Source organism: Polyodon spathula, chromosome 8, assembly GCF_017654505.1.
Source record: "Polyodon spathula isolate WHYD16114869_AA chromosome 8, ASM1765450v1, whole genome shotgun sequence".
In the NCBI taxonomy this organism is placed as follows: Eukaryota; Metazoa; Chordata; class Actinopteri; order Acipenseriformes; family Polyodontidae; genus Polyodon; species Polyodon spathula.
The window spans coordinates 12,923,044-12,937,866 of NC_054541.1; the positions used below are offsets into that span (position 1 = coordinate 12,923,044).

Below are 14,823 nucleotides of genomic sequence, written 5' to 3' on the forward strand. Positions count from 1 at the left end.
TTATTTATTTTTTTTTACAAACACAATAACAGACGTTTATCAGCTAATCTCGGTGTTAATTAGCAGAGCAGTTGCGCTCATTAACGGTGGAGCTAATTAACTGTGCTCAATGATCGCACTTGCATAATTAGATTATTTCATTTGTTCGGAAGCAGTGCGAACTCTTTCAATTTCACTCCTTGGGAGTGAGGGGCGAGGGTCAGCTGGGCACACCGCTGGGAGTGTGACCAATAGTCAGTGGAATAATTCATTGTTTTACCTCCTAACTGTGAACAGGACAAGAGTGAAGTGTTACCTGCAGCTGAACTCGCAGAATAAGACAGACACTATGAACCACTAAAGAGAAGGTCCATCTGCCTGCCTGCCTGCCTGCAGCATCTTTAATTAAAACAAAAAGTTTTGGACAAGGATGAATGCACCTTCCAAATGGGGCTGCCACTGCTCTCTCCCTCTCTCGCTCTCTCTCCCTCTCTCTCTCTCTCTCTCTCTCACACACACAGTCATTACCACATGTCTTACTAGAGGAATCCCTGAGGAGTCTCCCTCTCTCCCCTCCCTGCCCCTGGCACCCCAGAGTACAAGCTGTTCACACCTCTGTGGACAGCACTTTGCAATAGTGTGCCGTGTTGCTGTACTGCAGATTCACCCCAGTTCTGTGCAGTCTCAAAGCTGCGTTTAACGCTGTTCCCGTAGGGCTGTGTCCTGTGCCTAACTGAGATATTGCTATGGGACTTGTCCTGGTTTGATTTTTCCGCTGGTAAAGTGTTCTGGTCGGGATCGTTAGATTAGCTGGTACCACACTGGCTCTGCAGCTTGGGAGTGCGTGCCCAGTGCCACACACATCTTTGCCAACCCCAGTACTGGACTCTTTGATCCTGGCACCCCATGACATTAGGCATCCTAACTGAGGACACCCTCCCAGTGAATGCATTGAGAAGTGAAATGTACCCTGACAGTCACCCCCCTCTGTTGTATAATGACACAGTGGAACGGCATTGGAAATGAAGATTTAAAATATGCAGTGGAGATGATGTCAAGACAGAGGGGTCTTTGCTTTGTCAGGTGTGTGGGTCATTGGGGAGAGAATATGATGCTGTACGCTCTGCTTCCCAGTTCCTGTATAAGGATCCAATGAAGCCACCTACCTGGTACCACTCCGTTTGTGGCGATGGCACTCATGGAAATCGCGGTCAGCATGGTCTGCAAAAACAAAACCAAAAAACAATTCAGTATTTCTGTTGATATTTTGAGTTACTCTTGCTTTTCAACCTACAGCAACACTGCGAGCAGACAGTAACCATGGAAACAGCGTGCTGGTGTGTCCGCATGGATCTCGAGCAGCTCAAATCGACATGAAGGAACACAAACAACCTTCTGAACGGAGACTGCTCTGCCCGGAGTGCAGCTGCCTTGCAGTTCACTTCTGCTGCTGCGTTACTGGAGCACCTACTAGTGGTGATATTAGGTAAGTGCACAGAGGGTAGAAATGCCAGCAAAGGCATTTTGTTTACATTACACGGGGTAAATAGCTTCAAATGATGATTTTAATAACGTGTTCATTCTTTTACTCTTCCTGCAGCTGTTCAGTGTTCTGTGATTGTAAATGCAGTATAAAGCAATCTGGTTCTGTGCCATATTCAGGCAGAGTGGATACGGGGGAATCAGAGTTTCAGTTACAGTGGAACTTATAAATGTCAAGAGGATTGCAAACGCAGAACAACAAGGGAGAGTTGGTCATGCAATGAAATGCTAGCAGGAGCTGAAAACGAGTTCAGAAGCTAAAGGAAGGGGAAAAAAAAGCCAGAAAAATCACTCTAAACTTTAAAAGACGACATACTCTGCGTCACTGTGGCTCAACTTTTCTGAGGGGCATTTTATGCAGTGCGGGCAGGTTTAGTGTTTGTACAGGGATGAGATGTCACGCGGAGCAGAGGGAGGGCAGCTAAACCTGCAATTAACTGCTAATACTCACTGAAGCGCTGAGGCAAATAAGAAACCCTGCCAGGTCAAGACAGCAGAGGAAAAACAAATCAGGGACACATGGACCAGCCATCCTTGTATCCACAGCCTCCCTGATATACTGCCTGGAGTCTGCATGCCTGCTCCCCTAGCCTGGCTTGTCAGGATAGCAGAGTGTGAACACTGAATACAGAGAGATCAGAGCTGCTATCTTCAATACAGCTATAAATAAGTAATCACTATCAGACTACTAGCAAGCGCCAATACTTTTTGCTGTCTGTTAGGATCAATCAAATATTACAAAGTATTGGACGTGTCATTAGTCTTAGTGCAAGAGTCCCTACCTTGTTTTTTTAACAGTCTGCTAGCATGAATCTGTTTAATTCAGTGCTAACACAAAGTAAGAAAATTAGATTTAAAAACCTTGGTTGCCACTAGTTTAAAAACAGCGGGTCCCACAAGCAAAAATCTCAGCAGGTAACTGTGAATCTTTGTGGATGCACAGTCAGATCTCTGTGTTCCCGACGCTCAGCATGCCTTCCTAATGAGCAACGCAGGCGAGAATCTGCACCACAAAGTTTAAGAGGTTCATAATCAGTAAAGCGTGAAGTTTACAGACACAGTTCCCTGCCAGGCAGCCACCCCTGTAAGCAAATCACTAATCAGGTATTAATAAAGTGGATATCAGTCTTTGAGAGCCCAGATAAGACCCAAATCGTTTTGGAGCTGTTATCAGCTGTAACTCATTCCGGAAAGCTGAACTGAAATTGAGTCTGAGCAGCACGTGGAAACGATGCAGCAGGGCCCACAAAAGAGGGATTCATAGCCCGGGAAATGGAACATAGAAGCATCTTTGACTGGGATTTATCACAGCAAACAGTGCGGCTGGGTGGCAAATCAACCCCCATCCCTCACCACAGTCCCAGTACTGCAGTGCTGCTGGGAAAGGCACCCATGGGTGTTCAGTACCTCCCGTAAAAGCACCCTAGCAGCCCCTGACCGTGCAACTCAGTGGGGTGACGGCACTCTGCAGGCAGCGCCTGGGACAAGTCCTGAGGGGCGACTGGTCTGGCAGAGAAAGGAGAATTAAGAGCATTTCACTTGCAGAGGGATGTCTGTCCGTCCGTCCGTCCGTCTGTCTGTGTCTGCCTGCCTGTCTGTTATAATGGGTGGCACTGTCTAATTACAGTGGCTTCTATTTGGAGTTCTCAATGCTTAACATGCTGCGCTGTGCTTGTCACAGTACTGGGCTCACTGTTCAGAATGAGCGCTAGCGATCAGCTATGAATATTTAATAGTGCACATCCTGTGCTACCAGCATTTAATAAAAGCACATTGATTTCATAAATATTGAATGAGGTGAGGGATGCATATTGACATTCAATTAGAAAAGCACCCTTGTGTATTATGGCTGAGGGTCACATTTTAACAGAAGAGTCTCGTTATCTGCTAGTGGCTAGTTAATACGCAGCAATATGTTTTAGCTGATCATATTCAGGGTTAATATTTCTATTTCTGTTAACAGACTCCAAGCCATCTATTTTTACTGTTCCTGTGAGTACAACAAGTACGGCTCCTACTACCTGCTTATCAACAATCAATGATGGTCATTGAAATCAGGGTTGTTCACAGGCTGAATGATGGAATGGGGTGCTGCCCGGAGATACACATGGCTTTCCAATAAGTATAGTGTTCACAGAAGCACAGAGAGAGGGGAGCGGATGCTAACTGATATAGCAGCCTTGCTATATTCTGTGCAGAAAGCTGGATTTCAGAGCTGAATGGCCCGTGGGCTCTTTAATCTTGTTTGGTGGAGGTGTACACTTCAATGTAAAGCCTTTATCGTTCAGCACTTTCCTTGCACTCCCTTCAATTCCACTAATAGCTCGGTGTTGGAGGCAGTTTTATTTCTCTCTCTTCTCTTCCTCCTACTGCTCCGTTCCACAGCCTCGCCTCTGTTATGAAAGCCCCTGAAGGCAGGCTGATTTCCACGTGGAGCAGAAAGCACTGCATAGAGGCTCGGTTCAACAGGATTTAGTGTGGGTGGAAAGGTTGGGGGCAGCGGAGTAAGAGAGGCTGGTAAAGATACAGCCCACCATTCCTCCCCCCTCTCCCCCGCTGGTTGGTGGATCCTGTTGTCTGGTGGCACCTGGACTCTGAAATACACCCCCAATATATATATAGTGAAAAATGCATAAATCACTGCACCAGTACTAACTCAAAAGTTTTAAATGACTTTTAAATGAGTTGTTAGGGAGCTCTGCCCGAAAACCATTTGTGATGCTATTTCTGAACTCTATCCAATCGGATGTCTCTTCAGTCATGTGCTTTCCATCTGCAGCGTCCCCATTAATCAGACCTGGGTTACGAATCATGATCGGGGTTCAAACACGCAAGCACCGCAGTGCAGGGTCAGGTGTTTGGTAGAGACCATCGCTCTGCAGCTAGACTGGGACTGACTGGACTGTAACTGTACATTGGAGAGGATTGACCCGATGTGCACATTGAAACAAACACTATGAGATGAAGAGCACCGCGGGGCTAGAGAGCTGCGGACTGACAGGGCCATTCAACTCAAGGGTTACATGCGGAATCCAATTATTAAGCAGCTGGCCAGTGGTTTAATTGCTTCAGTTTAATAACTGTGGACAAAACCCTGGACTGGATGGATCCAGCTGGTCAGTGTCTTCAGTATTTGTGGAGCCCAAGTTTCCAGCGCTGAAGAGGAGGGGGTGGGATTGGTTGAGTGCTACTCACACAGGTGCAGCATATGAAGACGATGATGAAGGAATCTAACACGCCCCCCATGCCCACCACCCAGGTGAGACGCAGGAACAGGATCACACCAAAGATGTTCTGCAGGCAGGGCAGGTACACGCCCATGAAGGTACCCATCCGTGGAGCCTGGCACAGAGAGAGAGAGAGAGAGAGAGAGAGAAAGAGAGACAGCTCTTGAGAGACTGTGAGAGACAGAGGGAGGGAGAGAGTGTGAGAGGGAGAGTCTGTCCAAAGGCCAACCTTAGCTTTATACAGAGGAGAAGAAGTGAGGGGAGGCACTAGTCCTTGTTCAGGCTGGCTAGGACAGTGTATAACCTGGCTAGGACAATGTGGATGAACGAGGGAAGGTGAATTCTTTATGCATTTAAACAGCTTGATTGTCTAATGGTTTTCAGCACACTATGGAATTATCAAAATGGACCTATTGTTTAAACAGAATCCCCAGCTGGACAAGCCTACAACAGGTGAGTGGCTTTGACCTTTATGTATGCAGCTCAAGAGGGTCAACCCCTGAGCTGCTGAACTGCCTGGAAACCTCACAATGTTGCGCTGACTCTCAGGGCAAGATGACCCAGCATTTCAAATTGAATTCGACAGAGAGGATGGAGATTAAACAGGGCTGGCAAGCGATTTCTAACAAAGGGGTCTGGCCAAGACGGACAGCTGTTGTGCCTGAGATGAGATACAGAACCTCACTTCAGCCAAGAGAGGGGGATACAGCACCGTACTGCAGGAGGTCAGATCTCTCTGGAAAACTGTGCTGGCGTGGATTATCCTGGAGAACAGGTGCAAGATCTTCCAGCACCTCAGTGCTCCACCTTGTTGGCTTCTGTGTTCTGGGTCCTGGGTTCTGTGTTCTGGGACCCAACCCTGCCTAGCTTGTAAGATCAGGCCTGAGGATGGTCCAGCTACCAAACAAGCCACCCCATCTGGATTGTGCGATGTGATTACAGTTCCAGCCTGACCAGAGGAACCTGGCCACAGCACAGTCCCAACTGCTGTATTGGCTTGCCTGACTTAACTGATCTGACCAGGATGTACGCCAAGGTGGTGCAGACGGGCTAATAGGAACCGTCACTGGCTCACCCGCTGCACTCAAACAGAGCAGCTGTGTTTGCCATGTTGGCTCAAGCTGTCCAGTAGTTTGCTACTCAATGCAGACTCCATGATGGAGCCAGACTGGTGTCAGTTTCACAATAAACCTCCTGTACTGTGCAAACCAAGAGCAGTGCATGTCTGAATGTGACCTGTGGAGCTGTTAACATATTAACCCATGTGTGAAGAAAATGTATCACATAACTATTGAAACATTTCAGGGGGGTCCCTGTTTCATTCATATGGTGTAATATCGCTATGCACATTTAATTCTGGTATTTTAAGACATAATGTCAGAGTTAGCATTCCAGACTATCTTGGCAATGAGTTTAAACGCTCATGAAGACACAGTTGGAGAAGTCTGCTTGTCGTCCATTTTCAGAAATGCATTTCCCATAGTTTGCAATGGTTTGACATGTTTTTGAATATGCTTTACCATACCTCTGGGGGCTTTACAAGAATTGCCTATAACTTGTTATGGCTCTCTTAATATGACATTATGTAGCAGGCAGTGTTGTGGAACTAAATCTCTGCTGTGCGTGGCTCCAGTGAGCTATAATAGGAGTGAATGAATGCGACTGTGAAGGTCAGCTGTACACTCTCTCAGGCTCAACCACTGTGATTAGGACCAGCAAATTAATAAGGTGAGCAGACCCTGGGTGACATGTCTCAACAGCTGCCAGGGAGAAGAACAGTTTCAATTGAATTAACCTGCAATATTAATCCCAGATTAACACTGTGCTGGCAGTAATTATTCACAACAAAATAATTTAAAACATGCACACCTTATTAACAGGCATTGCAATTAATATTAAATTGTGTTTTTTCTATTAAAATACTGGAAACAGAAATTTATTTTTAAGTGTCTGTTAATATTTTGTATTTTTTTTAAGCTGCAGGAAGGCCAGGTTTTTAATGCCATGTATAAATGCAGCCAGGTCTTCTATCTTTGCCATGTCTCTTCCTGTTGTAATGACTTGCACCTCTACTGCAGCTGTTGCTAGGCTGAGCGGTAAGCTAATTAGTTTCTGATCATTCACCCTTCAGTGTACAGTAAAAGGCACAGCATCCATCATGTCAACCTAGCAACTGTCTAGGAGGCTTTCTGGATTGGGATATTTTTAAGAGCGCCTCTCATTCAAGGTGCCGCCCAGCTGGGGTGCAGCCCTCATTATACACAGCGTCTGCCTGACAGTGTGCACACATTGTACTGCGCAAGAGCCAGGCAGACTTCCAAAAACAAGAGCGATGACCAGCACACCCTGAACCAACATGCTGAGCATCACCACCAACCACAGCGAAGACGCCAGACACAGTGAGAGGGCCATCCATTGCATTGCATTGTGGACAGTACCAGACTTTGGTTATTTTCTCTTGGAACCCGTGAGTAGTTTAGATGTTAAAGGTTAAATAGCCTGATGGTACAGACGGTAGCAGAAAGTCCCAGCTGAAAGGCTTGAGCTATTGTTTTGTACAGTGCCCGACACTCCCTAGCGAGAAGTCTGAGAGTAGAAATACTTGATGCTGTGCAGCCTTGTTTGGCTATGTGTACCTGGCTTGAGTTACAGGTTCATTAGATGAGATCCTAGCTGATAGCTGACTGAGACACATTCCTCGCTGGGATTATCGATCCTGTTCTCTGATTAAGATGCTGAAATGAGGAGGGATGACACATTCCTGCTGCCTTCTCGTTGATTTCTTATTTTAAACAGGGGCTTCGGGTTACAGCCGGTCATGTGGAAAGGTATCTCTGAGACGAACACACAGACGCCACTGCAGTCTAACAGAGTAGCAACAGGCGGTCATTGTGCCAGACTCGCTCATCACAGAGCTGAACCAAGCGGCGGAAATCTACAGCTCCCAGAACCCTACTGCAGTTCTTGAATTGTAATGTAATAAAACCAGCTTGTAATTCCTGCTTCACGCTCTGCTACTCACACACCAGCTGACAGCACTAATGTGTTCCTGTTCAGGCTTGATGGATTATTAAGGAGTTGCTTTCAGCGAGGGACATGATCGGGCAGTGTACCTGATCTGCAGTCATGCACAGGCAGGGGAGATGCACCTGATCTGCAGTCATGCACAGGCAGGGGAGATGCACCTGATCTGCAGTCATGCACAGGCAGGGGAGATGCACCTGATCTGCAGTCATGCACAGGCAGGGGAGATGCACCTGATCTGCAGTCATGCACAGGCAGGGGAGATGCACCTGATCTGCAGTCATGCACAGGCAGGGGAGATGCACCTGATCTGCAGTCATGCACAGGCAGGGGAAATGCACCTGATCTGCAGTCATGCACAGGCAAGGGAGATGGAGCCTTTGCCATGTGGCTGAAATCCACAGCCATCAGGAACGCACAGCCATGAAAGATGGATTGACTGACAGACACCCACAGCATATTGGATGCTGAATTCACTTTACTTGTGGGAGTCCACTGGAGCCTGAGCGAGCCGCGGTCACCAAGGGGACTGAGGAGAAAGGCAGCTGCTGATTCAAAGTTGTTTATTAACTTTATTAATACTGTCAGAGAAAAAGACATGATCCTATCTGGAGTTTGCTGTCTTTCTGTTCCTGTGCTTGCCAGTATGCACGCCCCCAGCTACATATCTGATTTATTTTCACTGAGATGAAAGCAGTGTGTGTGCGTGTGTGTGTGTGTGTGTGTGTGTGTGTGTGTTTTACAGATTGCATACCAAACCCCGCAGATGACATCATCAAAGAAACTCTGACAGACAGATAGCAGAGGGTGGGTGGGCAAGTTTAATATATTACTGTTTACTCTAAATGTCCTTCATTTCTAATGTTTTCCAAAGCTGTGATTTTGATTCAAGGCGCGATGCAGTGAACAGCCCCCTGGGACTCCCCTTGGAAAGGAGATGTTTTGTACGAAGCTAAACTGGAGTCGTCAGATCAGTGGTGTTTGTGCTGGTTAGCCGTGTTCATCAAGGGTATTTTTAACACCTGGATTAGAGAGATTTAAACAATGCTGGGATCGATTCCAGTGGTGGAAATGAAAACAAGCAGAAATAATCTGTTTGGGAGAGTGAAGGAATGAGAGAGAGGGAGAGCAGGGGGTTGAGAGGAGAATAGCAGTGTGAGAGTCTGGGACAGCTGAGAGAGAGGGACTCAAAGACCTTGGATCACAGATAGAGAGGTACAACACATTCACACTGGGACTCTCGTGGAGCTCTGTTGGTGTAAGCTGACAGTGTCTGTGCAGCAATGAGAGAGATACCTTCGTTACCTTGATGGGTTTTTTGCGTGCCTCCTCGTTGTTCTCTGCTTCCTCGTGCTCCTTGCTCCCTTGCGGCAGGTTCGAATAGTTGGCCAGGCTGCTGAGCAGAGAGGAGACCATGGGGCTGGTGTCCATCTCCTCCTGCGGACAAATGTTACAAGCAGTTAGACCCACGCCAAACAAAACCAAAGAAACATTAGTGCTTTGATAGCAGAGCAGAACTGCACTGTCATTGTTACTGTTATGTGGTACTGCCTGGGACCTGCTTTAAGGATCCTGGCACCCTGGGGGGCCTTCATCTCCGAGGCCAGGGATAGAATATGCCTCCAAAGAGCAGTGGACAGTGGAGTGATCACAGCAGCAACACTGCCCGGCTCTCCAGACCTGAATCTCAGGCAGGTGTTGTAGTTCAGGTGCATTGACAGAGAAGCACCACACACTAACTGCAGCTAGTGCCAGTCCCTCTTACCATATCAGTGCATGAGCACTGTGCACTGACTACAGAGCAGACATACCTCATTTCCACACAAGCACGTATAGTTAACAAATGAACTGGGGCTTGAGCGGGTTCATTTCCCAGACAGACAGACAGAGGGTGTTACCTCGAAGAGAGCCATGTGCTTTCCATCGTACTCCTTGCCCTTCTCCACGTCGCTGCTGTTGATGAAAGGGCTGCTCTCCTTAGGATTGCCATCTCCTGTAGGGGGCAGCAACGCAAAGAGAGCATCAGTAAAGGAGGGTATTGCTATATATTATTGACAAAGTACAGGACACAGCATTAGTGAAGCTGCACGGTAGAAAGTTTAAAGTAGTCGTGGTGTATCAAACAGTATCTCTACAAATATCCGTGCAGAACAAACCCAGCTGACCTCTGCGCATTTTCGCTTTTATTAAACAAGAATGGAAGCTAAGAGCTTCGTGCTGCACTTGAGTCTGGTCCCTCGAGGTGTTGTAACAAACATCACGGTTTGAGCGGCGCTTTCATTAATTAGGGGACATTACTAATATGAAAATGTGTATCTGTGCCCAGCGCCCAGTGCCCAGGACTGTCCACCAGTCTTGTTCAATCCCACAGGCTTCCAGCTGACCTGTTCACAGGGAATTTCTCCTTCTTTGCCTTCTTATAAAGTTTGCATGGTTCTGAGTTCAGTTGCTCCAGCTTAAACCATTTCCTCAAAATATGCCTTTGCTGGCTTTCAGCTACATTCAGAGCTGCTACTGAACCCTAATAACCTGCAGTTTTTAATAAAGATTAGTAAATCTTCAAAGGACCAGTTTTTAATCGCGCTCTCCCCTGCCTTGTTAGGGGATTCAGGTCGTATATCTGAGCAGTTTTGAGTGCCGTTGCTCACCTTTATTGATTTTTGTATAACCTGTGTGAAGTGCTTTGGCTGTTTCGTTGTAGCTGCTACAAATGCACTATTTCATTTCTCAGCTCTCCCAAGAGTAATGCACATTACAAACTCTTCCATGTTAGGTCTGGAGCACGCAGCTGTGAAAGTGCAAGCCACTTTATTAAGCACTAGGACTACAAAGTGATAAAGGTTCATGGCACATCTCCTGGGCACGGCTCAACACTTGAACTTATTTTTTGTTTTGTTTTCGCTGTCTGGGGAGCAGCAGAATTGTTCTTCATTAGGACAGCAACCTGGTCTCATGTTCCTGTGTAATCTCTGAGAGGAGAGGGAATGAGTGTTTCGTCCTGTTCCTAGAAACTGATTGATCTCAGAACTTTGTCAAGCTAGGTCTTAAAAGATCCAAGTGATTGTGCCTCAACAACCTGACTAGGTAGCCTGTCCCATCCCCTCACCACACTAGTTCCTGTGCTGCTCTTAAAGTATTGTTCAGGGTTAACTAATGTAGCTCCATTTAAGATTTTAAAGACTTGGATCATAACCCCTCTAATTCTTCTTTGTTCTAGGCTCCAAGAATGTTGTTGATCTTCTCTCTCAGTAAGAAGTGAATAAATTAGAGCCCAGGACAAAGCCCCTGGCCCTGTCTAATTCAATTTGAAAACTCTTCCCTTCACATGCCCTCCTGACACAAGCAGATGCTGGGTGAATTTCAAAGTTTGCGTTTCTCCTGTATGAATGCATGTCTTCAAAGTGATGGGAGCTGGATCTAATTCCCACGCAGCTCAGCTCTGAAGAAAGGAGTCTGTGTCAGCTTTCATTTTTATTAAATGAAATGGCTCTATACTGATCTTCTTATACTGACATGTTGAGTACCAGTCCTCAGCAGGGCAGCTCAGGGATGCAGTGCCCTCACTCGATCTTTGTGAGGAGAATTGCACAGTTGACCTTCCACCTGCCCTGGGTGTGGGTGGGGGTGCACACTCGCCCCTTATTCAAATTTTCCACTGTAAATTTGCACAGACATTCAGCATTTTTTCATGTGCTTTTGCCATGGTTATATTATGCATTTACCATAGTTTCCCATGTTTAAAAAACAAACTAAAAAAAACGATTTACCATACCACTTTGGGCTTTGCAATACTTACATATGCTTTATGGTGAACTTTTATAACGGACCTCTCTTAAAACAGGTCAAAACTCCTGAGCGGTCACGGATTAGGATTCCCTTAATAATACTCAGTGTATTGTAGACCTCATTGTAGACTGACCTGGGAGAACCTGGATTGTCTGCTCTACCAGCTCTGCACAAAGATGTAGTAAAACGCTACAAATAAAAGTGCAGGCAGACTTTGTACATTCACTGAAGTGCATCTGACAATTGCAGTCAGAATATTATATTGATCTCCATCTTCCAGTGTAGGTGGAATTGCAGTCACATGCAATTTCATCTTGCTTCACAATGGCAGAGCAGATGGGGTATTGATGAGATACTCCAGCTGTCCCTCTGGGGCAGAATGCAGCAGCTACCTGACTGAGATGCTAACTCAGGCCCGCAGATAACCTCTAGCTACTCTTTTTACATTGGGGGTGCATTAGCAAACAGACACTCACCTGTGCACACACACAAATCCTTACACACACAGAGCTACACAAGCTGTTTCAAACACACTCTTCCTCATACATTCAATCAAGTCACAGTTCCAACAAGCTCAGAGAGGTAAGCAGGCATGAAGCAGCTTCAGACTTTCTAGCTGATAGCGAGCACTGTGCACAGGCGGAGCTGTCGAGACCGATAGCGAATGTGGTTCGAACAGACAGTCCTTCATGTCAAAGACCTCCTGAAACTAAACCTCCCTCTCACTTCTCATCTCACTCATTAGAGACACACACCAGGAAGTCTTGCTTGAAGTCTTCAATTGTAAATCAGTGGGCAAGGTTGAAGACCATAGGAATATTTTGCATGTGGTTCTGTCCAACACTCTCTGCCCTCACGCCTCAGTGTTAGTAAATATTCTTCCACGCTGCAGTTTGAGTTTCTTCGGTCCTTTGGATACCTCGCTAGGAGGCTCCTCTTTCCTTATACCTCTTCTAATGCACTTTCCAGCTCTCTCAGATACAACTGCTGCCTCAACTTCACCCCTTAATCTCTGGGGGTTTTAAAAGACCCTGAATTGTAATGTTATCAGAAAGGGCTTTAAGTCTCCACACACTGTAGGTCATGATTTTCCCCCTGTATTAGTTATAACCGCATAGAAAAAGATCCCATTTTCTCTTTCCTACTCCTAAATCAATACCTGTCACAGCAATGCCGGAGACACTAGCTAGCACGCTGTACAGTTTCATTCGATTTGCCTGTTCAAACATTCGGCTGGCTAAATGCTTGTGACAAGATTTAATTTTCACACATTCGCCCCCCATTTCTGGAAAATAATTCTGCTGTGGAACACCAACGAAGGTGCCATGAAACAAGAAAAACAATTCAGTTAAACTGCAAACAAGAGATTGCAAAAAGCATTGTCAGTATTGTGCAAACAGTGTCAAAACAAACAAAAAACAGAATCCAATTGAGTCAAGCGCTGCGGTTGTTTTCAGACAGACACCCCTGGTTGAGTTTCATGTTAGTATTAATATCACTGCATCCGTTACCCGCTGTTTGACCATAGAGACAGGTAAATACTGCCAAGCGCGTTCCTGCTTGAAACTGCCTGTGGAAATCTGCAAAGAGCTTCATTAATCAAATATTAATCACCTCTTGCCAGCTGTCACTGGGGGGTGGGGCTCTTCCCCTTGAGCTGCGCTTCCGTAAGACTGCACCGCTGTACTGTCTAGTGGCACAAGGGAGCAGAGCGGAGTCAGAATCAATGGAATATTACAATCTATAGCAATGCTGTAACAAAGACGTGGTTAAAGCACAGAGCCTAGAGAACTCTGAATGCGATACATCTGTAGTGCTACAATTCATATGTGAGACTCATTTTGATGATGCCTGTGGTCTAGGAGACCACGTTAGAAGGAGGATGGAGTGTATTTAGTTGTGTTAGATGTCAGAGGGGTGATGTGGTGTAGGTCAGAGGGAGGGAGGCAGTGTGCAGGTTATGTTTATCGGGGATGGAGTTTGAACAGTTTTTTCTTGCTTGTTGAGCAGTGCTGATTGACGTCTCTGGCATCATTAGTGTCAGAACCGAAAGTGATGGATTGCACATGATAGACCTGCTGGCACCAGCAAAAACTGAGGTGCGTTTGCTCATGGTTCAAGCAAGAGGTGGCGCTGAACACAACGCCAGCCAAGTGAACAAAGCGTGGGGCTACACTGCAGATACTGGCAGACCTTCAGATGCAACATCTTGTTTACAAGGCTGTCCAGTCCCGTTTACTGGGAAAGAGGGATTGAAGAATGCCTAAAAGAGGACCAGGAGGTGTGTTCGGTCCACAAAGAAGACAGGCTTACCAGATGAAAAACCCGACGAATAGCGAATCACACGGGTACCATGCTGGGTTCTAAAGGGTTAACATCCCCAGTGCTGTGACTGGAATTTAATTTTGGAAACGCTCGTCGAAAATCGTCTCACCTCATTAAAGCAAGCAAGTGCTGGAGCATAAACGCCAAGAGAGAGAGAGAGAGAGAGAGAGAGAGAGAGAGAGAGAGAGAGAGAGAGAGAGAGAGAGAGAGAGAGGAGGGGGGAGGCCGCCCTGGAGCGACTGAAGGACAGAATACTACCTTATGTGTTTCTCACCCAGCCCAGTCCATACCTTTAACACCCTCCCCACCTCTAACAGTGTAACAAGCACATCCACTGCCTAAGACAGCTGTCAAGAAGGCATGCTGGGAAGTACCCATGGACAGTGTACCTCACACTGAGCTCAAACAATGCACCCCTTGTAGCAAGGCTCTAGGGAGACAGTGCCATGCTGTGTTTCCATGGACCACACTCATGCTCAGTCTGTCAGAAGGCTACCTACTGGGTAAAATCTGGAAATTGAGGCCACGTTTTTAAGGACACTCTAAGGACAAAAAAAAGTCCGTTGGGATCAATGTTAGGCAACATTTATTAGCAGTAACATGTAGGCTAGTGAGACTACGGAAGTGTAAAATGTATTGCTTGTCTGCAAAAAAAATGTAAAATACAGAACAATTCTGGTTGCATTAATTCAGTGTGGATCAGGGAACAATTAATTAATTTTGTTGGCAAAACTTTCATAAGATCAAAACACACAGGTGACTCAGAACCACTCTGTGGGCGAGTATGAGAAGGAGAGAGAGAGGCAATAAAACCTGCAATGAAATTAGCATTCCTGAGAATGACGTGCTGAGATTAACAAGTTCTCCAAATGCTGGTCTGCCAGTTTCAATTTGAGGGCCTGTCACCGGTACAGCACCCCCCTTCAAAACCCCAGTGGGC

General features: G+C 46.3%; 1 protein-coding gene across 4 annotated transcripts in view; it reads right to left on the reverse strand.

The window, feature by feature from the left end:
* Positions 1 to 14,823, reverse strand: part of LOC121319438 (solute carrier family 12 member 5-like) — a 98,920-nt gene that overhangs the window by 13,310 nt on the left and 70,787 nt on the right. For all 4 annotated transcript variants that reach the window (XM_041256877.1, XM_041256876.1, XM_041256878.1 and 1 more), the window contains 4 exons: positions 9,671 to 9,765; positions 9,078 to 9,209; positions 4,717 to 4,863; positions 1,146 to 1,200 (listed from right to left, as the gene is read on the reverse strand). In XM_041256877.1, the coding sequence (XP_041112811.1) occupies positions 1,146 to 1,200; positions 4,717 to 4,863; positions 9,078 to 9,209; positions 9,671 to 9,765 (429 nt within the window). The remainder of the gene's footprint in view (positions 1 to 1,145; positions 1,201 to 4,716; positions 4,864 to 9,077; positions 9,210 to 9,670; positions 9,766 to 14,823) is intronic.